Consider the following 27,920-nt stretch of genomic DNA (forward strand, 5'->3'; position numbering starts at 1 on the left):
GAAGGGTGAAAAAGCAGATGGGCATCTCCTGTGTGCCCTGGCTGGGAATCAAACCCGGGACTTCACACGCCAGGCCAACACTCTACCACTGAGCCAACCTGCCAGGGCTAGCACTTTAAATATTCTTAAAGTGCTCATTCACTTGATTCCATAACAGTCTTATGATATTAAGTAAACATAGAGAAAACTTTGTTATTTGTTGTGTGGCCTGATTTAACCTCAAAATTGATACTTTATAGAACACTTCAGTTTATTGGTGAAGATAGTGAACATGATAGAGCAAGTGGATTTTTTTTTACCAGGATCATCTCTTAAACTATATTAACCCAATTATTTCCATATTTCTTTGTCATATTTACTGTATTGACAAAACTGTAGAATCTAAGGGAGGTAAGGCAGTATAAAAATTTGACCAAGGAGTTAACATGCAACAATTTAACTATGAATGTATGGTATGTCCATATATTTAAAATTAGTGTGTTAAAGTTTCGTTTATTGGCCTTTTTAGATCAGTACAACATATATATGACTAGAATTATGCATCCATTGTTGAGGTAACCAAAATTAGTAAATTGATTAAGCCATAGTTTACTCTTCTTCCTTTGTATAACATAATCTGAGCTTGCTTTGACTAATATGTATACCCGTGATGGCAAACCTTTTTATAAAAACAGCCCACTGTTGCAGTGCTGGTCAACCTGGTTCCTCCCACCCAATAGTGGGTTTTCCAGCTTTCATGGTGGGCGGTAGTAGAGCAACCAAATGGGCCTGTGATTGGCCCACCATGAAAGCTGGATAACAGGTTTGGTCATGTGACTTGCTTTTGGCAATGGAATGTAAGTTGATGTGATGTGTGCCAATTATGAACAGGGTAACTAAGCCTTCATGTATGCTTTTATAGCTTTATCGTGTAGTTAACTGAAAACACATTCAATAAGATTGAAATGAAACTTTTTTCCCCAAAAGAAAGTAAGATGAGGAACTTGATTAGTTGAAATTTGTGATGTTTAGTTTAAAGACAAAATTCTGTGCGAACAGAGATGAAGATGTTAGTTCCAAAGTGGAGAGCTAGAAAACATTTGTCTAGTGTAACAGCAGATAAATGTTTTGTAAGGGCACATTTGGAGGCTGCAACAGCAGATCACCTCTGTAGCATATCTAAGATCATTGAACTAAGACAAGAGGCAATTCTTGTAACAATTTTAGAATTTAGCTATTTCAGGTTCTATAGACATGATATGGTGAGCTGCTAGTTTGGTTTGGTTTGCTGACCTCACATATCTGAGGTTGGGAAGATAATAATACTCTACTCTAGAATTCTTATGTTTTTTGTTTTTATTTGAGTGCTTGCTTGTTTGTTTTGATGGCCTGTTACGCCTTTTCTTTCTAGCCCCACAACACCTTGAATAAACCTAATGGACTTTGGCCTGTATGGAATCAACACTGCTATCCATGTAGGTCTAGCCAGCCTTTGGAAAGTGTGCCCATATTCAGGGGTAGTAGTGGTTGGTGCTGGGCAGACAGGTGGCTCAATAGGCAGCCCATGGAGGGCAGCTCAGTGCTTCTGTTTTCTTTCTATACTGATTTTTAATTATTTAAAATGAAAAAAAAAACATTATAAGTGTAAATTAATAGAGAAACAATAGAAGCATTCATACTAAAGAGAGAAAGGTGACGAAGATGCTCATTATTACCACTGCTGTTTAATTTCATAATAGTATATCAGCAAATGCAGTTATTGAAGTTATAAAGGTAGAAAGGAGGAGGTAAAATTTTCACTGTTGAAAGGCGAGTGGATTAACTGAGAACTTAACATGAACAATAGGATTCAATAAAGTAGTGGGAAGTGAAAAATATATAGAAATTATTAAGTACCATATATGTTAAATAAATATGTATATTGAAACATATACATTTACTAAATAAGGAGTAGTAGTAAAGAAAGAAAGGAAAAAAGAAAAAGGTATTTCCAAAGTAGATTTTATGCTCTTTTTCTGAGAACGACTACGTATCCTACCTAACTTGTCTACATTTCCACAAGAATTCTAAGCTAGTATATTGGTAATACATAAATAGGTACAGTGGAAAATAGGTTTTAATGGCTCCTCAAAGTCTTCATTTGGAATGTTTTATAACAAAGACTATTAATGACAGAAATTTAATTACCCAAAAAGAACTTACAATGGAATCTAGACTAAACTGAAGTGTTTTCAGTTAGCTTACAGAAATGCAATGTATTGGTCCTCGGTTTTCATAGCATGGATTTTTTTCAGGCCTGACCTGTGGTGGCGCAGTGGATAAAGCATCGACCTGGAAATGCTGAGGTCGCCGGTTCGAAACCCTGGGCTTGCCTGGTCAAGGCACATATGGGAGTTGTTGCCTCCTGCTCCTCCCCCCCTTCTCTCTCTGTCTCTCTCTCCTCTCTAAAAATGAATAAATAAAAAAATTAAAAAAAATTAAAAATAAAACATTTTGTTCATTGTTTAAAATGTTAAAATTTGCTTTAAACCAGTTCCTTAATTCAGAGCACAAGCCTCTACTTTTCACAGATGAAATATTTTTTTGCAGAAGCAATTGTTTTGAAAGGTGATTTAACATTTTTCTGCCTTAAGGTCTTGACTCTGAACAAAAGTGGCGCTTTTCTTTAGCAGAGTAATATAGGCAGTTAGAAGTTAGATACTGATTTGAAGAGCTGTTTATAGACTGTTTGGCAAGAAGGCCTGGGATGAAGGGTGTGTGTGTGTGTGTGTGTGTGTGTGTGTGTGTGTATGAATGAGAGAGAGAAAGAGAGTGTGTGTGTTTTGGAAGCTCCCTAGGTGATTCTTTGTTTGGTTTAGTTATGTATGTTGTGTTTGTGATTATATATCATTTATATTTTAAGACATATGAATAAATAATTGTTCTTTCATGCCCAGCTTAGTAGCATTGAAAGTAATGTAGCTTTCCATAGCCTTTGATATATATGTTTATTAACCAAACTTTAAAAGTAGGAAATTAGAAGGTTTGTTTTCTTTTAAAAGTACTATGAGGAAAGAGGATCATATTAGTTTCACAGTAAACATCCAAGAATCTATATCTGTGTGCTCTCACCTCTGTCTTCTAATGTAATTTACACTCAACTCCTAAAGATCCTGAATCAAGGAAAAATACTGTCGGTGCCTATCTGTGAGCTCTGAATTTTCCAGTCCTTGGGCTTGGAATGTGGAGGAGATGAAAGAAAACAGACTTGAGAATACAAACATGAGCTCAGACCTTCCCCAGAAGAACGTCACCCAGAACTCCCTCAGCTCCTGAATTTCACTTTAAAATGTTCTTGATGCTTTATCTAAATTTTGGGTTGTCTTAAGGACATGCCAGATAGTAGAAAGTTATTACATGCAGATATAAAAGAGACTAAAATGCTTACTTTGGGAAAAACGGGTCCTTTATTTCATTGGGATGACTTTATGTTTAATGTCTTGCTTAGAATAATAGCAGGGAACAAACTAGAAATTTAAGGAGTATTTAAGAGACTAGTCCTAAATTTCTTAAACTGGATAAAATTTAAGTTATAAGTGTCTAAGAAGACTTTAGGTTGTTCTTGAAATAGTGAGTGGTCTGTCTTGTATCAATGTTTCTTTTTTTTTTAATAAATATTTTATTCATTTTAGAGAGAAGTGAGAGTGAAAGAGAGAGAGAGAGAGAGAGAAGGGGGGAGGAGCAGGAAGCATCAACTCCCGTACGGGCCTTGACCAGGCAAGCCCGGGGTTTTGAACTGGCAACCTCAGCGTTCCAGGTCGATGCTTCATCCACTGCACCACCACAAGTCAGGCTCAATGTTTCTTTATATTCCTCAAATTTTATATTTAGCCTATTGATTTTTAGTCTTTTGTTAATGTTTTTTGTTTTTGAATTTGTCAATACTTTTTAAACACAGATTATCTCTCACTTTGAATATAAGCTAGAAACTTAGAAATATGTATTAAAAGCTTTTAGTATGTTCAGACTTTTTGACCAAAACCTCACTTGTAATAATATCTTCCAAGTAGATAGTCAAACATGTATAAAATACAGTGTGTCCATAAAGTCATGGTGCACTTTTGACCGGTCACAGGAAAGCAACAAAAGATGATAGAAATGTGAAATCTGCCCCAAATAAAAGGAAAACCCTCCCAGTTTCTGTAGGATGATGTGGCAGCATGTACGCATGCACAGATGATGACGTAACACCCTGTATACAGCGGAGCAGCCCACGGCCATGCTAGTCGAGATATGGACAGTACAGAGGAAAGTTCAGTGTGTTCTGTGGCTCGCTAAATTCGAATCTGTGACCAAAGTGCAACGTGAATATCGGTGTGTTTATAACAAAGCGCCACCACATAGGAATAACATTACTCGGTGGGATAAGCAGTTGAAGGAAACCGGCAGTTTGGTGGAGAAACTCCGTTCTGGTAGGCCATCAGTCAGTGACGAGTCTGTAGAGGCTATACGGGATAGCTACCTAAGGAGCCCTAAAAAATCTGCGTGAGCCCACATCGAACTGCACTGAATAGGTATGAAACTGGGAGAGTTTTCCTTTATTTGGTGCAGATTTCACATTTCTATCGTCTTTTGTTGCTTTCCTGTGACTGATCAAAAGTGCACCATGACTTTATGGGCACACTGTATATGCACAGTGATATTATCCTAACATAGTTTGTAACATAGAAAAAACTAAACTACTACTAATATCCAAAAATAGAGAACATAAAATAAAACCAGAAAATGAAGTAATATGCAAAGATTTTTTAAAAAGATGGAACACTTCACGAATTGCTTGTCATCCAGGCACTGGGGCCATGCTAATCTCTCTGTACCGTTCCAGGTTTTTTTTTTGTTTTTTTTTTTGTATTTTTCCGAAGCTGGAAACGGGTAAGCAGTCAGACTCCCGCATGCGCCCGACCTGGATCCACCCGGCATGCCCACCAGGGGGTGATGCTCTGCCCATCTGGGGCGTCGCTCTGTTGTGACCCTAGCCACTCTAGCGCCTGGGCCAACTTTTGCTCCAATGGAGCCTCGGCTGCGGGAGGGGGAAGAGAGAGAGAGAGAGGAAGAAGAGGGGGAGGGGTGGAGAAGCAGATGGGCACTTCTCCTGTGTGCCCTGGCCGGGAATCGAACCCGGGACTTCCGCACGCCAGGCCGACGCTCTACCACTGAGCAAACCGGCCAGGGCCCACCGTTCCAGTTTTAGATATGTACTACCAAAGTGAGCACTGTTAATGTTCTTTACTCTTGACCAGCCTGCGTGCACGCACACACACACATACACACACACGTTTATTTCTTTCTTCCCTATTTGAAGAAACTCTGAAAGGAATCAGAAACTAGTAACACCTGGGTGGAGGTATGTTTGTGATTGTGATGATAAAAATTGGTTACATGGTGGAGGGTGGCCTATTGCAGGAGTTAGAGAGACTGTTGACATCTACCAAAAAAATAAACTAAATGAATTTATTGGTTATGTAAAATATTAAAGTGGTCCACAATTATTATTTTAAGTTTGGGCTTTTGTTAGAGTGAGTTGAAAATACAAGAAACGACAAAGAAGAAAAATTATCACCAATTTTCTCAACCACCTAGATAATATCTCTGTTACTATTTTTTATAGACTTTCTCAGTCCAAAATAAATTGCATGTTTATGTATATAAATTTGTACCTTTTGACAAAATAATTTATAATATTTTATAACCTGCCTTTTAAATTTTGACAATATGTTTTAAGTAATTTTCTTGATTCTTAAGTATTTGCTTTCATTTACTTTAATTGTTGTGTGGTGGTCTGCCATTTTGAAATACTTCATTTAAGCAGTTTATTATTGTTGGATATATAGATCATCTTAACTTTCTCTGATGTAATTTCTTGTAGGAAAGTGCTCATCCATAATGATTTTTTTTTTTTTTTTTTTGCATTTTTCTGAAGCTGGAAACAGGGAGAGACAGTCAGACAGACTCCCGCATGCGCCCGACCGGGATTCACCCGGCACGCCCACCAGGGGCGAAGCTCTGCCCACCAGGGGGCGATGCTCTGCCCATCCTGGGCGTCGCCATGTTGCGACCAGAGCCACGCTAGCGCCTGGGGCATAGGCCACAGAGCCATCCCCAGCGCCCGGGCCATCTTTGCTCCAATGGAGCCTTGGCTGCGGGAGGGGAAGAGAGAGACAGAGAGGAAAGCGCGGCGGAGGGGTGGAGAAGCAAATGGGCGCTTCTCCTGTGTGCCCTGGCCGGGAATCGAACCCGGGTCCTCCGCATGCTAGGCCGACGCTCTACTGCTGAGCCAACCGGCCAGGGCTCATAATGATTTATTTTTAAGACAAGTGACCAGCATAAACTTATTAATTCATTGCAGTATGTTAGGTAAAACCTGAAGATAGGGCAACACTTAGATCCATGGTTGTGGGGAGAAAACAATCTGGGGCATTGTTTTTCTTTAACCTCCAGTCTGCACACTGGTGCCAGTCCGCCAAGAAATTTCGTTCTCATCCGTAAAAGAGTTAACCACCCTGATGTTGTATAAAGATTATAGAACCAGTAATCTTAGTCAAATTCACTTATGCTAAGGATGATTGCCTTACTAGCCTATATTGTTCATAAAAATACTATTGAGGTTGTCTTAAATATCTGAAACTTGTAGGCTTGTTCAAACAACATTTTGCATTGTGCAGAGCATTTACAAATCAGGCACAATAGACAAAAAACATTCACACAAACATTCCATGCATCGCACACGTGGAGTTTGGAAATCAAGAACCAGCTTGTACCATATTGCAGTGTTATGCACGGTAAGATAAAACTTTATTCGTTGTGTGCTTCTGTTTCCAGCCAGCTAGGTCACTGGTCCTCAAGTATAAAAAGGTTGAAAACCACTGATCTGGGGCATGAAAACTAATTTTTTATTATACCCAATATATAATTGAAATTAGGCTGTAATAGGTATTTTGCACATTTAAGTCTGGAATTTTTGGATATTGGATATATTTTGAATATTGGATTGTTGGGCTTGGCCATGATGGATGGAATTTTTGCTGTCCTAGATTGAAATATTTTCTATTAGGTTGAATTGTATTCTACCTGTGTAAACTGAACATTTGTTAGATTGAAATATGCTTAAAGTGATGTACAACTGAAGTTATTAAAAGATGAGAGATGGTCGACTAGGTAGCTTACACACTTGGAATCCAGAGAAAACATTGCACAGTATTTAATTGCCTTTGAAATGTTTACTGACCATCTTAGTTCAGTGTGCAGAGGTACTTTGCTAGCATACTGGTAGTTTCGTGAATTTTACTTTTGAATCTTGGAAGAGAATGAGAAGAGGCTAGGGCAAATAATTGGCAAGAAAAGCAAATGGTTACAAGTCTGTTTACAGTGCAGCCTTGTTTGCCCACTCTTTGCCAATCTGGATTTCTGAAACTGGATTCCTTAGCTCCGAACTAGTTAGCACAAGAGCCCTCCTTTCTTTTAGGGTATTTGAAATTGAAAGCAAGCTGGAGAGAACACAATTGTATGTATCTTAGTTGGATGAGTATATCCTGTCACTGTTAGGACTTTGTGGTTGTAAAAGGATTAATAAAGAGAAGTGAACTGGGAATGGTTTTAGTGCAAGTCTCTGGAATTGGTTCTTAGGTCTGTTTGTATTATGGACATTTTAGAGTAAAGAGGTTATAGAAATCAAAAGGCTATTTATTATTCATGAAACCGGAGGTATGTTAGTACAATGTTAACATTTTTTATATGTTAAATAAAGTAGCAGAGACTACTTCATTTAATAGCTACAGCCTTGGTTATGAGAAAAAAATCTAATTTTACTGTGCAAGCTAAGGGCATTGTTGTTTCATTCAGTTTGGGGTTATGATCTTAGTAAATCTTATATTTTTATTATAAGAATATAGAATATGAAGATATTTTCTTCTAATTTTAACAATTGTGAGTCTTTTTTTTTAAGAATTAAGGGCAATATTAATATCATCGTTGTTACTGAGAGTAAAGGTACTGCTTTAAGAAGTCATATATCTGGTTTTAGATCTTTTTTTGCTCATCTGTATCATAAGCTTGCTATGGATATTGGATAGATAACCCTCCCTCTCATTTTCACTCTTTTTCTCTTGTGATCTTATTTCCTTGTGGTTATCAATAAAAGCATGATAAAATTAACTTTTAGTGATTAAAGTGTTAAGTTCTGTCATCTTAACAACTGAATTTTTCTTTTTGTTTTCAGCATTGGTTGGATGGTACAAAGAGTATCAAAAAGCAAGTAAAAAGTAAGTGTTGAAAAAATTGTGAAGAAATAGAAATTGAATTATATATAATTATATATTAGTAATTGATTTCTAAAAGTAAGAACACATGTTTCAGATGAATTTCTTAGCATCTCTACTTTCTAAAAATAATTTCAACCTAATACATGGATTCTAAATTATATAGGGTTGGTGGTAATTAGATTCAGGTCCCTTACTGCTTGTTTCCAGGAGAAAGCCTTGCAACATGCCAATGAGATGGAGTCCAATGAGATGCTTAATTTTCAGTTAGTAATTTCTTATGTTGGAATTTTGTGTTTGGCATCTGCACCACTCTGGAAAATATTTTGAGACTTTACGGCTATAACTTTTAAAAAATTAAGAATAGCAAATGAAGGAATTCACATAAAATGTCAGTATTATTCCTACCGATAGTTGGGAAAATACGATTGTTCAATCTGTAATACATCATGTCCTGTGTAGTAACTGATTACAGGGCACTTCAGCTCTTGTCTTTACAAAATAATGGAAGCACTGAGGATAGGGATTAACGAAGTAGGGGACATCAGTTGGAAAGTGTGTGGGAGGATTTGCCGTGAACAGTTAATAACAGGCATTTCTCTGTGCTCTCTCAAGAAACAAAGCTTCACAGATTTTTAGGGGTGTTAGATTGCACAGTCAAAAACTTTTTTTTTTTTTTTTTAATTTTTCTGAAGTTGGAAACGGGGAGGCAGTCAGACAGACTCCCGCATGCCCCCGACCGGGATCCATCCGGCATGCCCACCAGGGGGCAATGCTCTGCCCATCTGGGGCATTGCTCTGCTGCAACCAGAGCCATTCTAGTGCCTGAGGCAGAGGCCACAGCCATCCTCAGTGCCCCGGCCAACTTTGCTCCAGTGGAGCCTTGGCTGCGGGAGGGGAAGAGAGAGACAGAGAGGAAGAAGAGGGGGAGGGGTGGAGAAGCAGATGGGTGCTTCTCCTGTGTGCCCTGGCCAGGAATCGAACCCGGGACTCCTGCACTCCAGGCCGACGCTCGACCACTGAGCCAACTGGCCAGGGCCTAAAAACTTTTTTTAGTTGATGTATTTGGCCCTGAACTATTAGAATTAATTTAGAGTTATCTGTTCTTGGGAGGACAGATGATTATAATAGTAATATATTAGTACTACTATATGTTTGTTACATATAAAAATTACTGATTAATCTTTTTGTATTAGGTTTAATCAAGCCTACAGTGTAAACTGAAGTATTGCCACAATAACCTATTATCTTTTGTTCCCAGTTCAGTGGATTTTGTCAAATTTATTGACTAAATTCTTACTATTTAAATAGTTATATAAAATTAAAATGTTTTCTTCTTTTCTTTAATGGCAGTTGGTTCACCCTATTGTCTGCATTTTCGTGTTAAGTTTTATTCCTCAGAACCAAATAATCTTCGTGAAGAGCTAACCCGGTAAGACCACGATACAGAGTTGTACACGGGTAAAGTTTGGTTAGTGTGGGGCAGCTGTGTTAGGTTTGCTTGCTGGTGTACTGGCTGCAAGCACTTTGCCTGAGTGGTGCGTGAGCGTGTGGCAGCACCATATGTGCATGGCCTTTATAAGGCTATGGGTGCTTACACTCAGGGGGATTGTGGATGGCAGATTGCCTGCCCACCACTGTGAAGGGGCCATTTTGCTGTTTGTTTGCCTGAGGTGATTTCCCCTGCCTGTGTGCTTGTCCGCCATCATGAGACTTTATTAAACGGAACAGCCTAACACTTTCGGGCTCTGCGGTTTTTCTACCATCTTCTGAAATCCTGTGTGAACCTGTCTGGTCTCGGCCACCAGCATTGCAGTTAGGCTAGCAAAAACTTTGGAATATTGTCCATAATTCATTCTAGAGTACAGGCCGCTAATGAAATGGATTCCTTTCCGCTGAGATAACAGAATTTCATTTTGGGATATTTTAAGTACTGTATAAGGTTCTTTTTCCATTATCAGTTTTCAAAATGAAGAATTGGTTCTCTAGCATCCTCCAAAGGTAACTATTGAGTTCTTTTTTTTTTTTTTTTTTTTTGCAACAGACAGAGAGGGACAGGAAGGGAGAGAGATAAGCATCAATTCCTCATTGCAGCACCATAGTTGTTCATTGATTGCTTTCTCATATGTGTCTTGACTGGGGGGCTCCAGCAGAGTGAGTGACCCCTTGCTCAAGCCAGTGACCTTGGGCTCAAGTCAGCGTTCTTGGGCTTCAAGCCAGCAGTTTTGGACTCAAACCAGCAACTTGGGGTTTTGAACCTGGGTCCTCTGCGCCCCAGTCCAGCGCTCTATCCATTGCGCCACTGCCTGGTCAGGTTACTTTTTTAAAGTATCATTATCAACTCATGGATTTTAAACAGGACTAATATGTTTAAATACATTGCCATGTTTATTGATGTTCAAAATGACCTGGACTACTGGGAGTTGATTCAAGTTGGCTCCTGACTTTCCTATTGAAATGCCATTGATTAATAAAAAAATGTTAGATTTTGATTTGGTTTGCATAGTTTTGAATAAACTTGAAGTAGGTTATATAAAACTTATTTTTACTTTTGTATATGCTCTGTGCCTGCTATTTCTTGCTCCTTTCTTAATGGACATGCTACCATCTTCCCTGATGCTTATTGCTCCTTTTTTCTTACTTACTCATTATGAGAGACAGAGAGATACAGGAAGGGAAGGAGATGAGAAGCATTAACTCATAATTGTGTCATTTTAGTTTTTCATTGATTGTTTCTCATATGTGCCTTGACTCAGTGGTTCAAGCCAAGCCAGTGACCCCTTGCTCAAGCCAGCAACCTTGGTCTTCACACTAGCGACCTTGGGTGTTAAGCCAGTGACCTTTGGGCTCAAAGAAGTGACCATGGGGTCATGTCTTGATCCCACACTCAAGCCAGCAACCCCGCTCTCAAGCTGGTGAACTCGACTCAAGCTGGCCACCTCGGGGTTTCAAACCTGTTTCCTCAGCATCCCGGAGTTCAATGTTTTATCCATTGAGCCTCCACCGGTCAGGCTCCTTTTTTAATTTTTATTTTTCTTACAGATTTTATTGTGGGTAAGTTCTATAATTAAGAATGTTTCTTCTCCAGGAACTGGCCAGTTGGCTCAGTGGTGGACCATCGGCCCAGTATGTGAATGTCCTGGGTTTGATTTCTGGTCAGGGCACATAGGAGAAGTGCCCATCTCCTTCTCCCCCTCTTCTGTCTCTCTCTTCTCTTCCTCTCCTTCAGCCATGGCTCGATTAGAGCGAGTTGGCCCTGGGCACTGAGGATGGCTCCATGGCCTTGTCTCAAGTACTAAAAAATGGCTCCAGTTGAAACAGAGCCAAGGCCCCAGATGGGCAGAGCATCGCCCCCTAGTGGGCTTGCCAGGTGAATCCCAGTTGGGGCTCATGCAGGACTCTGCCTCTGCCTTCCCTCCTTTCACTTAAAAAAAAAAAGGAATATTTCTTCTCCAATTAGAGGAGTAAGATTATTTTTACAGTAATTGTTCTACTTATTTCAATTTATACCTTTTGTTTTTCTTAGGTATTTATTTGTTCTTCAATTAAAACAAGATATTCTCAGTGGAAAGTGAGTATTAGTTGCTTAAGGTAAACCACATTTTCTTTTGTAGTTGAAAAATGTTTTTGAAAAATAAGTTCAGAGTTAATTATGAAAGAGAAGTGGTCAACATAAAGTATACATTTCCACTTATCCTAAAATAAAGGCTGTGAAATTGACTTGTTTAACCAGTTTGTGTTTGGTCTCAGATTGGAGTGTCCCTTTGATACAGCAGTTCAGTTGGCAGCTTATAATCTGCAAGGTAAGCATTCCTCATGTTGACTATTGGAAGTAAAGTGTAATTCTTTCAGTGTGTATTTAGTTAAAGAATTTCAAAAGATTCAGTGATGTGCAAGACGTAAAGCAGCAAGTTTTTGTGTATATTTGTTCCAGTTTCAGTATTCAACTGACTTTATTTTTACTTGTTTTAGAATATTGCCTTTTTCTTCCTTTTCATTTCATTTGCTCTTTTTCTGTATATGGTGTTTTCAAATAAAAATGGCAGTCAACTTGCAGGACTGGTGGTGGTGCAGTGGATAGAGCATCGACTTGGGGTGCCAAAGACCCAGGTTGGAAATCCCAAAGTCGCTGACTTGAGTGTGGGCTCATCCAGGTTTGAGCATGGGATCATCAACATGATCCCATGGTCACTGGCTTAAAAGTCCAGAAGTCACTGTCTTGAAGCTCAAGGTTGCTGGCGTGAGCAAGGGGTCATTGGCTCAGTTGGGCCCCCTCTTCCCCCACCATCGAGGCACATATGAGAAACAATCAATGAACTACTAAAGTGCCGCAACTTCGAGTTGATGCTTCTTATCTCTCTCCCCCCTTCCTCGTTTCTTCCCTTTTTCCTTATCTGACTCTCTCTTGCTGTCTTGCTAAAAAAAAAAAAAATTACAGTTAATTTGATAATTCAATAAATAATAATTGGCACTTATCTAATTTTTTCCTTAAAAAGAATGCAGTTATATATTATTAAGTGGCTGTAGTCATATGGTATACTTTTTGTTTTATTCTTAAAAATGCATCCATAAAAAAAATAAAGTGTATTTAAAATTTTCTAATGGTTATTTAAAGGATAAAAAAAGTGTTTTCTAGTAAATGAAAGTAATGAGAAACTCAAATCTTGTACCTTGTTATACTGATTACATATTGTTAAACTTAGGAATTTTCTTCTGAAAAACTGACAGTTTAGTAAAACTAATTTTGGTTCTCAAAATGGAAATAAATATTCTGATTATAATTTTATGCTTTTTTTTGAGGGGACTGATTCCATATATATCCCTAATCTCTAAGATCAGTAGTATTTATTTGCCATTGAATAGGTAATAGTACTGAATTTTTTTTTTTTTTTTTGCATTTTTCTGAAGCTGGAAACAGGGAGAGACAAACAGACTCCCGCATGCGCCCGACCGGGATCCACCCGGCACGCCCACCAGGGGGGGCGCTCTGCCCACCAGGGGGCGATGCTCTGCCCATCCTGGGCGTCGCCATGTTGCGACCAGAGCCACTCTAGCACCTGGGGCAGAGGCCACAGAGCCATCCCCAGCGCCCGGGCCATCTTTGCTCCAATGGAGCCCTGGCTGCGGGAGGGGAAGAGAGAGACAGAGAGGGAAAGCGCGGCGGAGGGGTGGAGAAGCAAATGGGCACTTCTCCTGTGTGCCCTGGCCGGGAATCGAACCCGGGTCCTCCGCACGCTACTCCTACCGGGTAGGCCGACGCTCTACCGCTGAGCCAACCGGCCAGGGCAGTACTGAATTTTTAATGTCTTACAGTAAACCTAATATTTTGCTTATTTTGTGCTTCCACTATTTAAGAAAGCATATTTTGCTTTAATAGAGGGGTTGATGAGTGGAAGAAATTGCTATACTTCAAAAATTTGCCACTACTATAAATTATTATCTACTTTTCTCATCTGCAGAATGTTGACTAGATACTAGTTTGGAAATGCTATGCCTCTAGCATTTTAACAATTGAAATTATATAATTGCATGCATCTTTCTTGAAAGCACTTTTTTATATTTTATTAATTCCTGTATGAAGTTGTTAATTCTAAAATTCTTTGATGTACTGAAGAGCTGTCATTTTCAATATCTCTTACCATTTATGGCATCATATAGCTGTCTATCTTATTGAATAATTTTCATGGCAAAATTTATGCTTCTTGAAAATATGGTGTTTATATATTTTTGTATATTTAACAAAACACTACTCAGAGTATTCCTGTTTTACTGTTTATTGTTGCTCACTAAATACTTACACTGTTTGACTCATACATGTGACTGTTAATTTCTTAACCCTACTTATATTTTATTTCCTAAATAAAATTTTTTTTCCTTTGTAATTTTTATCATGCACCATTATTTTGAATTCTTCCAAATTTCTTTTTCTTTTCTTTTTTTTAAAATTCAGTGAGAGAAGGAGAGGCAGAGGCAGACTCCCACATGTGCCCTGACAGGGATCCACCCAACAAGCCCAGTAGGGGGTGATGTTCTGCCTATCTGGGACCCTTGCTCCATTGTTCAGCAATCGAGCTCTTCTTAGCACCTGAGGTGGAGGCCATAGAGCCATCCTCAGCACCTATGGCCAACTTACTCCAATTGAGCCATGGCTGCAGAAGGAGAAGAGAGAGAGAAGCAAGAGGGGGGAGTGGTGGAGAAATAGATGGGCACTTCTCCTGTGTGCCCTGACTGGGAATCGAACCCAGGACATCCACATGCCAGGCCAACGCTCTACTAGGCCAACCGGCCAGGGCCAGTTCTTCTAAATTTCTTGTCTTTGTCTGCTGTCCACTAGTTTACCAAATTATATAAATTCTTAAGGTCTTTAACAATAAATTGGCTGAAGTGTTACTTCCATCTTCATAAAAAGAGCTTCTTGTTTCTCATTTGTGATATTATATTTCATTAGAATAGTTTTTACTAGCTTTTTCTCATACTCTGAAGTTTATTTTTCTGAACCATTTTAGAATCTATCCTGAACAACATTATGTAGCAGATTTGGTTTGTAGCTTCTTGAAGACACTGTGGTCCAGACAAAAGAATTTCTTCAGCAATAAAGGAATGTGATAGTATTCAAGGCTGTGGCAAAGTTAAATGATAATATATCTGTGATATATCCAGTATGTAGAGTAGGTGCTCAATAAGTAATGTTATTACCATTTTTATGATTATCTCAATGTAGTTCTCATATTTTTCTCTCTCCACAGTTAGATTTCTTAAATAAAATGGAAATATTTTAATTTTTTAATGAGTATTCTTTTAAAAGAAAAATTTTAAGTATAAAAAATTAGAATTTTTTTCTTCTCTCTCAAACCCATAGTTTAGAGATAAGCAAAGATGATTAAAATTTTTTAATTTATTTTTATTTTTTTATTTTTATTTTTTTACAGGGACAGAGAGAGTCAGATAGAGGGATAGATAGGGACAGACAGGAACGGAGAGAGATGAGAAGCATCAATCATCAGTTTTTCGTTGTGACACCTTAGTTGTTCATTGATTGCTTTCTCATATGTGCCATGACCGCGGGCCTTCAGTAGACTGAGTAACCCCCTGCTCGAGTCAGTGACCTTGGGTCCATGCTAGTGAGCTTTTTGCTTAAGCCAGATGAGCCCGCACTCAAGCTGGCAACCCCGGGGTCTCGAACCTGGGTCCTTCCACATCCCAGTCTGACGCTCTATCCACTGCGCCACTGCCTGGTCAGGCACAAAGATGATCATATAAAGGTTTATACATTGTTTGGTTCTTTTCCTGTTACTTCTTTCCTTAAATATTTTTTAGCAATTTTCCTTTGTTATTTTTTAGGATTAATTAATCTTAAATTCCAGGACAGCATCTTATAGTGGCATATGATATTACACTCTTTTTGCATATTAGATTCTTAACAGATGCTGGCTAATTGTTAACGATTGCTAAATATTCTTGTTTATTCATTATAAGGTCAAAAGGAATTTCTCTGTGGAAGACTAGATAGAGGTTTTCAAAACCTAAGCATTATAAGGTATGAATAAGTTAAAGACCTTTAAATGGAAATACACCACCAACCACAAATATATGATTTTGTGTATAGATAAATAAGTCATAAGTGTGAGCTAGGTTTATTTTTGGGAGTGGTTTGGGTATTATGAATTCCTGGTAGTTTAAGAAAGACTCTTTCTAGTCCTAACAATATTTATTTATAAAATTGGTTTTGAAGAAAGATTCAGCAGAAAATAAATGTATTAACAAAATATGACTTTGTAAAACTTACATTTGTAGCTGAACTTGGTGACTTTGATCTTGCTGAGCACAGTCCTGAGCTTGTATCTGAGTTCAGGTTTATGCCCATTCAGACTGAAGAGATGGAGCTGGCTATTTTTGAGAAATGGAAGGAATACAGGTACTAAACATTTCATCATACTTTCTTTAACATCACATAATAGTGATCTTATATTTGTTTTCTTTCTATACTTGGTATAGAATTCATTTTACATTTATTATCGTTTAAAAAATTATTATTTTTTAATTTCAGAGGTCAGACACCAGCACAAGCTGAAACCAATTATCTGAATAAAGCCAAATGGCTAGAAATGTATGGGGTTGATATGCATGTAGTCAAGGTAAGCACTGTGTTGTGATGCTTTTTAAAAAAGTTATTCCTTCAAGATTCAAGGTGACTGAAAGTTTTTAGTATGAGAGAGGCCAAGGAGTTTGCATGGGCTAGCTGTGGCTACTTTAGATATGTGGTTTTAAAGGCTGAGATTAAATATTAAATAAGAATTTCATGCAAAGATTAATTATAAGAAAGAAGAAAAACAACCAACATATCCAAAAGATATGTCAGTTCTTTTAAGCTGTTATTATTATTATTTTAGGTTTTTAAACCACTTTTTAGTCTTTCATTTGATGTTCGTAACATATAAGCTTAACAGGCTCTATAGAAATTAATTTAGTAAGCAAAGTTGAAAGTCTGTATCTTGAGAGAACTTTGATAAACTGTAGATAGCTTGTGTGTTGATTTAAGTTACTTCTAATTTAAGTAGCTAAATTTTCCTGGAAAGGCAGTTTTTTCAAAATTTGTGATTAAGTGGTGAATAGAATATGGAAAGAATCTGTAAAGAGCTTTTGTTGTGGTGGGAGTGTAACTATTTTCAACAAAGACATCTTAAAGCTATAGTGTTTCAGTGAACTAATTGTACACAATTTTCCTGGGAATGTTGGATATTATAATTGTTGAAAACAGCTTGCATATTAATATTACCTGTATATAATCAATATAATTCAATGTGGAAATAAAATTAAACAATTGTGTGATAATCTGAAGCCTGTTTTATGCAAATGTAGTTTGTGCATTTCTCTTTCCTTAAATTAGGCTAGAGATGGGAATGACTATAGCTTGGGACTGACCCCAACAGGAGTTCTTGTTTTTGAAGGAGAGACCAAAATTGGCTTATTTTTTTGGTAAGCAAGAGTTATTGTTAAAGATACTTATTGTTGTTTTGTTTTTTTAATGTGTAAAATCATGTATATGAAGTTAATACATAAAGCAAAATTTGGAAATGAGATAGTTCTGAAAAGCTTGTAAATGAATTGAAACTGTCTCCTGTCATACTTCTACCCATCTTTAGTCCCACTCCCCAGAGGCAATTTTTAAAACTCTTCTATCTAGTTTATTCATTAGTTTCAAGGTATGTCAAAATATATGTTTTAATATAAATATTATGTATTTCTGTATGTATTAAATGTTTATGTGGGCAGTCACTCTCAACATGTACTTATGTCACTATTTTTAGTATTTCTTGTTCCACAGAGTCTTTTTACTTCCTGCTCCTTGTGAGAGAGGAAGCTATTAATACCTTTTACATATCTTTTTAAGCTATCTTGCGTCCCAACTTCTGTCACCCAGACTTTTAAATTATATTTGCATTTTATATGAAGGATAGATATAATTTAGATTTTGTAACCATAATTAAGTTCTTCAGGTTTTGTCTGGTTCTACAAGCTGAAACTCAAGAAATAGTGTTTACATTATTATGTCTGTGTCAGAACTGTTACAGACTTCAGCAGTGCACTGGTGTTACATACTTGGGCTGAAGCTGGCCCCTGTATATTGGCCCCTGTGTTGTTTACTTCTTCACAGGATGTGAGGACTGTTAGTTCAAAGCCCACCAGCACCAAACTCAAATTCTTACACATCCAATGCTTTACATATAGCCCAGCAAGTATATGTTTAGTCATTTAGAGCCCATCTTGCATATGCCACTGAAAACTGCAAGCTATAGATAAGACAAATCTTATAGCTATAAAGACTCCAAACTACAGCCCTTCAGAGCTCTCTGACCAAGAGATTACTCCCTTTCTGCTGAATACCATAAACCCCCTTTCTAATTCTCTTCTCTCCTCTTCTGGCATTTCCCATGCCCTCATCCCCTTCCAGGTGGTGGTCCCATGCTATTTGGCTCTGGATGTTCCCCTGCTGTGAAGGACTGTCCCTCTAATGCAAATCTGTCCAAATACCTCTCAGTAAAGCTTGCTATACAGTACTGCTATCTCTGTCTTTTTTCTGATCAACCCCGAAATCCATAATCCTTGAAGTCACAACTGGGATTACATTTCCTTTTCGTATAGCTTTTTGTTTTTCCTAGAGCTCTTGATTCCCTCTCCCTCAGTGTATTGCACAGCACCACACACATCCTTTTAAACTACCTGCCTTTGTGTTCTCCTTAAGTTCTTTCAGATTCTCAAGAGTTGTATGAAGTGATTCTTCTACTTCATTGGGAACTGTTTGCCCTCCAATCTTTTCTACAGTTTTTATTTTGGGACATTCATTTTCTTTTTTGTAGCCAGAATCCTGTGTCTTCTTCCCATATTTTTCTTTCTTTGCTTTTATTTTTTTCTCATATATATACTCAAATAACTACTTGAGAAAAGGGCATAGGTGAATTATTTGAATCCTCAGATGCCTCAAAATGGTATATAGTCTTCTCCTAAGCTTTCTTGATAATTGAGCTGAGAATGGAATTTCTCCTTAAAAACCAGAAGATAGTATATCATTTATTTTTGCATCCAGGTGTCCTTGCTAGGGACTCTCAGAGACTTGACTGGAAGACATTTATAACTGTTCCTTAAGGGGTATTTATTTACCCAGTCCTTGAGTGTTAGTTTTCTTTTTTATTATTTTACTGTTTTTTAAAGACTTTATTTATTGATTTTACAGAGAGGAGAGAGGAGAGAGTGAGAAGTATCAAGTGATAGTTGCTTCACTTTAGTTGTTCATTGCTTATTTGTTACATGTGCCTTGACTGGGCAAGTCCAGGGTTTTGAACTGGCAACCTCAGTGTTTCAGGTCAACTTTCTATCTACTGCACCACCACAGGCCAGGCCTTGGGTATTCATTTTCTGACACATTCAGCTTGCCCTGTGGGCTGATGGGATATGCTTCATGGATAGAAAATGCTGTAGGTGGGGCCCTGGCCGGTTGGCTCAACAGTAGAGCGTCGGCCTGGTGTGCGGGGGACCCGGGTTCGATTCCCGGCCAGGGCACATAGGAGAAGCGCCCATTTGCTTCTCCACCCCCCCTCCTTCCTCTCTGTCTCTCTCTTCCCCTCCTGCAGCCAAGGCTCCATTGGAGCAAAGATGGCCCGGGCGCTGGGGATGGCTCCTTGGCCTCTGCCCCAGGCGCTGGAGTGGCTCTGGTCGCAACAGAGCGACGCCCGGAGGGGCAGAGCATCGCCCCTGGTGGGCGTGCTGGGTGGATCCCAGTCGGGCACATGCGGGAGTCTGTCTGGCTGTCTCTCCCCGTTTCCAGCTTCAGAAAAATAAAAAATAAAATAAAAAAAAAAAGAAAGAAAATGCTGTAGGTGGAGAGATAAAGAAAGCATCTTTTGTACCACCTTGTAGATTGTTGTGAGAATGAATTGAATTAATATATGTTAAACACTTAAGAGTACCTGATAGTTAGTAGGCATTATATGTGTTTTTTTCTTAACATTTTTTATGCCTGATAAATATGAAGCATCAGTTTTGCTAGAGATAATTTCTTTTGAAATATTTTTTTGTTATCTTAACTGTTTTTTAGATTGGAAGATTTTTTTTTTTTTTTTTTTTTACAGAGACAGAGAGTGAGTCAGAGAAAGGGATAGACAGGGACAGACAGGAACGAAGAGAGATGAGAAGCATCAATCATTATTGCGCGTTGCAATACCTTAGTTGTTCATTGATTGCTTTCTCATATGTGCCTTGACCGCGAGCCTTCAGCAGAGTGAGTAACCCCCTTGCTGGAGCCAGCGACCTTGGGTTCAAGCTAGTGGGCTTTTTGCTCAAACCAGATGAGCCTGCACCCAAGCTGGTGACCTCTGGGCCTTGAACCTAGGTCCTCTGCATCCCAGTCCGACGCTCTATCCACTGCGCCACTGCCTGGTCAGGCGGAAGACTTTTTGATGGGCAGTGCAGGTTATGTGTGTCCTTACCAGTTTTCAATTCAGAAGTTAGATGATTGATGTGCTTGAAGTAACAGCAATTTTATTTTTTTTAATTTAGAAGGAAGTTATTTGAAATCTGGATATTTTTCTCATATCATTACAGGCCCAAGATAACCAGATTGGATTTTAAGAAGAATAAATTAACACTGGTGGTGGTAGAAGATGATGATCAGGTGAGAATTGTATTACTTATTTAACACTGACTATGTTACGTGTTAACTTATATCTCTAAAAGAGGAAAATGTTTCTTGTTTTATAGAGCCACTAGATTTAGTGTGATTAGTATATAACTATATAGTTTCTTACTTTCGGTCACATTGTACTAAAAATACGGTTTTTCTGCCCCTAAAATTAAAGATAATATAAAAGATTATTCTTGTTTCTTCATTAATAATATATCTCAGTGTGTATACAAATTACATTTAGATGACTTTATCCGTTTAGTACCTTATCAAAATTATTAATCAAAGGGATCTACCTAGCCTGACCATTGGTGGCGCAGTAGATTGAGCATCGGCCTTAGACACTGAAGGCCCTGGTTTGAGACCCCCAAGGTCACTGTCAAAATAGCAGGCTTGTTGACATGAGTGTAGGGTTGCTGGCTTGAACACAGGGTTATCGACATGATCTCAAGGTCACTGGCTATAGAAGCCCAAGGTCACTGGCCTGAATAAGAGGTCACTGGCTCAGCTTGAACTCCCTGGTCAAGGCACATATGAAAAGCAATCAAGAAAAAGAAACAACCAAAATGAAGCAACTATGAGTTGATGCTTCTCCTGTCTCTCCCTTTCTGTCTCTATCTCTCTAGAAAATATGAAAATAATAAAAGAGCTATCTAATAATATTTTTAAATAAAGACTTCCAGACTGAGGATTACCTCCCATCCCCTCAGTTAAATGTAGTTCCTATTTGATACACACACAACATGGCTACATCTCAACTGCATTATGTTGAGTGAAAGAGGCCAGATTCAAAAGATTATGACTGTATGAGTTTATTTATATGGCAGTCTGGAAAACCTCTGGGGATGGAGAATAGATTACTGATTGTTTGGGACTAGGTAGAGTGGGGAAGTTTGACTACAAAGGAACAACACAGGGAATTTTAGAAAGTGAGACAACTATTCTGTAGCGTCATTTTGGTGGTGATTGCTATACTCTATGCCAGTGATTTTCAACCTTTTTCATTTCATAGTACACAAACCTAACTACTAAAATTCTATGGCATACCAAAAAGATTTTTTTTTTTTTTGCCAGTCTGACAAAAAATATATGGATAATTTGATTCATAGATACTAGATAGCTGTTGTTGTGTTTTCTGTTGTCATTTTGTTATTTGACAGTCTAAGGGTACAACTCCTGCTACACACTGGTTGGAAATTGCTGCTCTTTGCATTTGTCAAAACTTACCAAATTGTGAGTAAATAAAAATAATGCATGCAAAGAAATAAATTTGAAAAACACATATACATATAAATAGATAAGGTAAAAACAAATTGGATAAAATGTTAAAAAGATTTATATGCATGATGAAGTGTAAGGAGGGCTACTTAGCAGAACCTAAAAAAGAAGATTCTAAAAATTAGATGAAACAGTGCTAAGTTTTGAAAGTTTTATTACTGAGATACATACAAAGGCTTGCCCCATCACATTGACTGGAAGAAAATTATAGAGGCAATAATAGGTCATTTTAAAAAGAAATATCTTGCCTGGCCTGTGGTGGTACAGTGGATAGAGTGTTGACCTGAAATGCTGAGGTCGCCAAATTGAAATCCTGGGCTTGCTGGGTCAAGGCACATGACAAGCAATCAGTGAACAACTAAAGTGAAGCAACTGTTAAATTGATGCTTCTCATCACTGCTCCCACCCCCCACTAAAAGAGAAATCTCTTGATGGCACAGAGGATGATCATTATATCATCAAATGAGTTTAAAATGGTTCAGAAGAGGCAGATATCACATTTAAAAATGTTTACCAATATTTTCCTTTTTATGTAAGCACATGAGTGATTAAATAATATTTGTATGTAAATCTAAAGGCAGTTCTTCAAGAAGACTAAAATACAATTCTGTATGATAAGAAAATAGGGTCATAATTTAATTGGCAACACTTGTTCTTAGTGGGCCATAAAATAATTCTGCATCTTACAATTAATAGCATTTTTATTTTATCTAATATATAGTATTAACTTCTTGGATATCTTTTTAAAGGTATTTTATATATAAATGCAAGTGAATGTGTATATTAGTTTTTTGTGTGTAAGTTAACATGCTTATGTACTGCTCTCTACTTATCCTTTTTTTTTTATTTTGTATTTTTCTGAAGCTAGAAACAGGGAAGCAGTCAGGCAGACTCCTGCATGCGCCCGACCTGGATCCACCCGGCACACCCACCAGGGGGCGATGCTCTGCCCATCTGGGGCGTCGCTCTGTTGTGACCCGAGCCACTCTAGTGCCTGGGGCAGAGGCCAAGGAGCCATCCCCAGCGCCCGGGCCAACTTTTGCTCCAATGGGGCCTCTGGCTGCGGGAGGGGAAGAGAGAGACAGAGAGGAAGGAGAGGGGGAGGGGTGGAGAAGCAGATGGGTGCTTCTCCTGTGTGACCTGGCCGGGAATCGAACCCGGGACCTCTGCACGCCAGGCCGACGCTCTACCACTGAGCCAACCGGTCAGGGCCTCTACTTATCCTTTTAAAATTTACATTATAACTTGGAATATTTTTCATACCAGTACATAAAGTGCTTCTTCATTCTTTTTAAAAACATAAATCAAAACTGCATTGTATTTTAGGATGTACCCTAATTTATTTAAATCAATTCTCAGTTGACATTTATTCATGATACAGACATTAATTTGTATATCAGCAAATATCTATAGCAGGGGTTCCCAAACTACGGCCCATGGGCCGCATGCGGCCCCCTGAGGCCATTTATCCGGCCCCCGCTGCACTTCCGGAAGGGGCACCTCTTTCATTGGTGGTCATTGAGGGAGGATGCATCCTGTGCTCCTGGAGTACTGTACGTGGCGGCACCACAAAGTGCGGTGTCGCTCACCTACAGTACTACTTCCGGTGATGCAGGATGCGTCCCGGCTCCGGAAGCGCGTCATATCACTTGTTACAGCTAGCAGTGACAAATATGGAACCGGACATTGACCATCTCATTAGCCAGAAGCAGGCCCATAGTTCCCATTGAAATACTGGTCAGTTTGTTGATTTAAATTTACTTGTTATTTATTTTAAACATTGCATTTGTTCCCGTTTTGTTTTTTTACTTTAAAATAAGATATGTGCAGTGTGCATAGGGATTTGTTCATAGTTTTTTTTATTGTCTGACCCTCCAACGGTCTGAAGGACAGTGAACTGGCCCCCTGTGTAAAAAGTTGGGGGACCCCTGACCTATAGGATGATTAGGTGGAGGTGGACTTGCTGATTCAAATGGTTATGTGCATTTGTCATAGATACAGAGGGAGCCTATCAAGTTGCACTATTTGTATACACCTGTTTCTGGAGGTTACCATATTTTTGTCTGAAAGGTGAAAAATGGCATTTCATTATAGGTTTATTTTTGTTTTTGTTATTATGACTGATAATGAACATCTTTTCATACATTTGAGTTATTTATATTCCCTTTTCTCTAAACTATCTTTGTATATCCTTTGCCCATTTTTCTTTTTGATTGGTGGCCTTTTTCTTACAGATTTTGCCATTCATCATAGAAATTGCAAATATTTATCTAATAGTTATTTGTCTTTTAGCAATGCTTATTGTGATTTTTGGCATTTATTTTAAAATTTTTAAATAGGTAAATTTGTCAGTTGTTTATAAGTTATGATATGATGGGTATTGTGTCACAGAAAGATTTTCCTGCTTTGAATTTATGCATTTTCTTATGTTTTTTCTGTGTAGTTTTTGTTGGTAAATTTCATTGAAGTATAACATACATTCAAATAAGTGCAAAAATAAATGTACAGCTTGTTGAATTGTCACATATATCTGTATGACTAGCACCCAGATGGAGAAATAGAGTAATGCCAGAATAATAGTCTTCTCTGTGCAAACCCCCCCCCCCCCCCCCCAGGGACAGATCCTCAAGGGTAACCACTCTCTTGACTTGAACATGACAGATTAGGTTTTGATTCTATTTTGAACTTGTGAAAACTAACTGAAAGTTCTCTTTGTGTCTGGCTTCTTTATTCTAACTGCATTTGTGAGCATTAGCCTTGTTACAGGGAGTTGTAGTTGGCATATTGTTACATAGTATATATAATATATACTGTCATAGAGTATAGTATTCCATTTTATGAGTAGAACACACTTATTTATCCATGGCAAACATTTGAATTGTTTTTACTATTTGGCTCTTAAGAAGAGTACCTCTGAACATTATTTGGTTTGTGTGGGTACTGCTGAACTGTTTTCCAACGTATTTATATAAGTTTATACTCTCACCTCCAGTGTTATAATACTTTTATTTGCTAATGTTTGGTATTCTCCTTTTTCATTTTAGCCATTCTATTAGTAGAGTCTTTTTTAATTTGTGTTTCCCTGATGACTATATGTATAGCTATTGTTTATATATTTATTGGATATTTGACTATTCTCTGTTATGAAGTGCCTGTTTAAGTCTTTTGTTTATTTTTTCTATTTAGTCATGTGCTTTCTTTCCTTATCAAGTTCTTGATATATTCTGTGTATTAGTTGTTTGTCAGATATATGTGTTGCAAGTATCTTCTGCTCTCTGGCTTGCCATTTGTCTCCCCTAATATCTAGTATCTTTTGAATAGAGGGTTTCAGTTTTAATGTAATAAAATTTATAGATTTTTTTCCTTTGTGATTAGTACTTTTTGTGTCTTAAAGTTTAAGAATCTTTGCCTATACCAAGATCATGAAGAAACTACATATAGAGTTTATAAATTACTTTTAAATGACAACATAGTTTAAGTTACAAGATATTCAAATATACTGAAATATACAAAGAAATTATAAAATTGATATCCATTTTACTCATTTAGATTTAACATTTTTGACATTGTTTCTTCAGGATTATTGTTTAGAAATAGATAAATTAATAAACATATATTTGCACAACTAAGGTCTAACCCCTCAGCTTGCCCCTTCCTTCTCTGTAGGTAGCCACCATTCTTAGAGGGTATCATTCTCATACTTTCTTTTTCCAAATATAAACACATGATGGAATTGTTTTTAAAATTTGCATAAATCGCAAGGGGGGCTTTTTTTTGCAGCTTGCCTATTTTACCCAAACAAGTGTAGTGATGTAGATCTAGTTCATTCATATTAATCTACATATGCACTATATTTTGTAATATGAATGAACAATACTGCATCCACTCATTCATCACTTATTCATTTATCTCTCTATATAGCTTTTAAATATACCATTATTTACTTGATTATTTCTTTTGTTTTGGACAATTAGGGTTTTTTTGTTTGGTTTATTTTGCCAGTTTTTACTATTATAAATGAGACTGAAGAAAATCTTTGGGTAAAAATTTTGTTGTTTAGAAAATCTTTGTTCCTGGAGAGACGATATAGCTTAGATATTATAGATGTATAGTCTGGAGCCTGAATGGCTAGGTTCAGATCCTGGTTTCCTCCCTTACTAGCCTTGTGGCCGTGGGCTTAATTTCTTGAGTCTCAGTTTCCTTATCTGTGAAATGGGTGTAATGATAGCATCTGCTCACTAAAGTAATTCATGTGAAAGTCTTAGGAAAGTGCCTATGAATGTTAAATATTACACAGTAATTAGATTCCTGTGAGTATGGCTACTACGATAAATAATGTGGACAATTTTTTTGTGTGTGTGTGTGTGTGGCAGAGACAGAGAGTAAGAGAGAGGGACAGATAGGGACAGACAGACAGGAAGGGAGAGAGATGAGAAACATCAGTTCTTCATTGTGGTTCCTTAGTTTTTCATTGATTGATTTCTCATATGTGCCTTGATGGTGGGGGGCGGGGGGCTATAGCAGACCGAATGACCCCTTGCTTGAACCAGTGACCTTGGGCTCAAGCTGGTGAGCCTTGTTCAAATCTGATGAGCCTGCGCTCAAGCTGGCGACCTCGGGGTCTTGAACCCCGGTCCTCTGCGTCCCAGTCCGACGTTCTATCCACTGCGCCACCACCTGGTCAGGCAGAATGTGGACATTTTTAAGTCTGGTAAGTATTGCCAGATCTTGTCTGATCCTTTAAATTATAATTATACATTTATTCTAAATATGTCAGATAAAGCCTCATTTTATGTATCTCTGAGAAATGAGATCACATAAGTAAAAAGAACCCCCTAAGGAATAATTTTATATTAGCTGAGAAATGGACAGCTCGATTTCAACTCTTAAGTTTCAGGGAGCAAACTAGATGCTTTACTTGATTCTTGGTATTGCTGGGGTTGTATTTGTAGCTGAGTAATGAGACAGGAGTATTTGACTTAGTAATTACCTCTATTTATATCCTTGTCTCTTTCAGGGCAAGGAGCAGGAGCACACATTTGTCTTCAGACTGGACCATCCAAAAGCATGCAAACATTTATGGAAATGTGCTGTGGAGCATCATGCCTTCTTCCGCCTCCGAGGCCCTGTCCAAAAGGGCTCTCAGCGATCAGGGTTCATTCGACTAGGATCACGATTTAGATATAGGTTAATGTTAACAGCTGCCTTCTCTATCTTTCGTTCTTTCACAGAGGCCAAAACCTTGAGATCAACCCCTCATTTTATAGACTTAGTAACTTAGCACAGAGAAATAAAGTGGATTGCTAGTGTTTTCTATTGACCAAAATAAAAGAAAAAGTGATATTGTTATTGATGGTAATTTCCAGAATAGACAGGAAACATTAAAATGCTGTAATGGATTTTATATTCCTGTTGACATTTGCTTTATATATTAATTAGCCCCCAATTTAAGACACTTTAAGATGTCTTCCTCCAACAGCTGAATAGCATATAGTAAAAGGGTGTCTTCACTGAGTGTGAAATTAATTTGAGTAACATTTCTGGTCTTTTATGAACCTGAAGTTCCATTATTTTTTTTTTCCTGTATTTTTCTGAAGTGAGAAGTGGGGAGGCAGAGAGACAGACTCCTGCATGCACCCGACCGGGATCCACCCAGCATGTCTACCAGGGGGCGATGCTCTGCCCATCTGGGGCGTTGCTCCATTACAACTGGAGCGATTCTAGCACCTGAGGTGGAGGCCATGGAACATCCTAAGCGCCCGGGCCAACTTTGCTCCAGTGGAGCCTTGGCTGTGGGATGGGAAAAGAGAGATGGAGAGAAATGAGAATGGGAAGGGTGGAGAGGCAGATGGGCACTTCTCCTGTGTGCCTGGGCCGGTAATGGAACCCAGTACTTTCATAGTACATACGCTGGGCCAATGCTCTACCTCTGAGCCAGCCAGCCAGGGCCTAGCCAGTATGATTTAAAGAAGGAATGTAAATAATGTGGTAAGGCAATTGTGGGATTCATTAAGAGAGCTTCTGTTCTATCTATAGTAAAGGTGAGGAGGCATTTTCTTAACAGAATTTAAATAGAAAATCAAGGAGAATGGGAACTATAGTTTTAGATATTTTTGGAAAAGGATTCTGAAAAGTATATCTCAATTAGATAAAGTAACTGAAAATCTTGAGTTAATTGCATGCTTTGTTAA

At 38.1% G+C, this 27,920-nt stretch overlaps 1 protein-coding gene, 1 non-coding gene and 1 pseudogene across 10 annotated transcripts in view; 1 reads left to right on the forward strand and 2 right to left on the reverse strand.

The window, feature by feature from the left end:
• The window catches only part of EPB41L5 (erythrocyte membrane protein band 4.1 like 5), a 133,856-nt gene that overhangs the window by 31,527 nt on the left and 74,409 nt on the right, over positions 1-27,920 (forward strand). For all 9 annotated transcript variants that reach the window (XM_066233170.1, XM_066233171.1, XM_066233173.1 and 6 more), the window contains exons 4-12: positions 8,234-8,276; positions 9,627-9,705; positions 11,800-11,844; positions 12,024-12,076; positions 16,068-16,188; positions 16,321-16,408; positions 17,161-17,249; positions 20,373-20,442; positions 26,747-26,916. In XM_066233170.1, the coding sequence (XP_066089267.1) occupies positions 8,234-8,276; positions 9,627-9,705; positions 11,800-11,844; positions 12,024-12,076; positions 16,068-16,188; positions 16,321-16,408; positions 17,161-17,249; positions 20,373-20,442; positions 26,747-26,916 (758 nt within the window). The remainder of the gene's footprint in view (positions 1-8,233; positions 8,277-9,626; positions 9,706-11,799; positions 11,845-12,023; positions 12,077-16,067; positions 16,189-16,320; positions 16,409-17,160; positions 17,250-20,372; positions 20,443-26,746; positions 26,917-27,920) is intronic.
• LOC136307156 (U6 spliceosomal RNA) lies at positions 4,769-4,888 on the reverse strand (annotated as a pseudogene).
• TRNAG-ACC (transfer RNA glycine (anticodon ACC)) lies at positions 13,472-13,560 on the reverse strand. The gene is given in 2 exon segments: positions 13,472-13,506; positions 13,520-13,560. It is a non-coding gene; the product is annotated as a tRNA-Gly (tRNA).

This window comes from Saccopteryx bilineata, chromosome 5, assembly GCF_036850765.1.
Source record: "Saccopteryx bilineata isolate mSacBil1 chromosome 5, mSacBil1_pri_phased_curated, whole genome shotgun sequence".
Lineage (NCBI taxonomy): Eukaryota > Metazoa > Chordata > Mammalia > Chiroptera > Emballonuridae > Saccopteryx > Saccopteryx bilineata.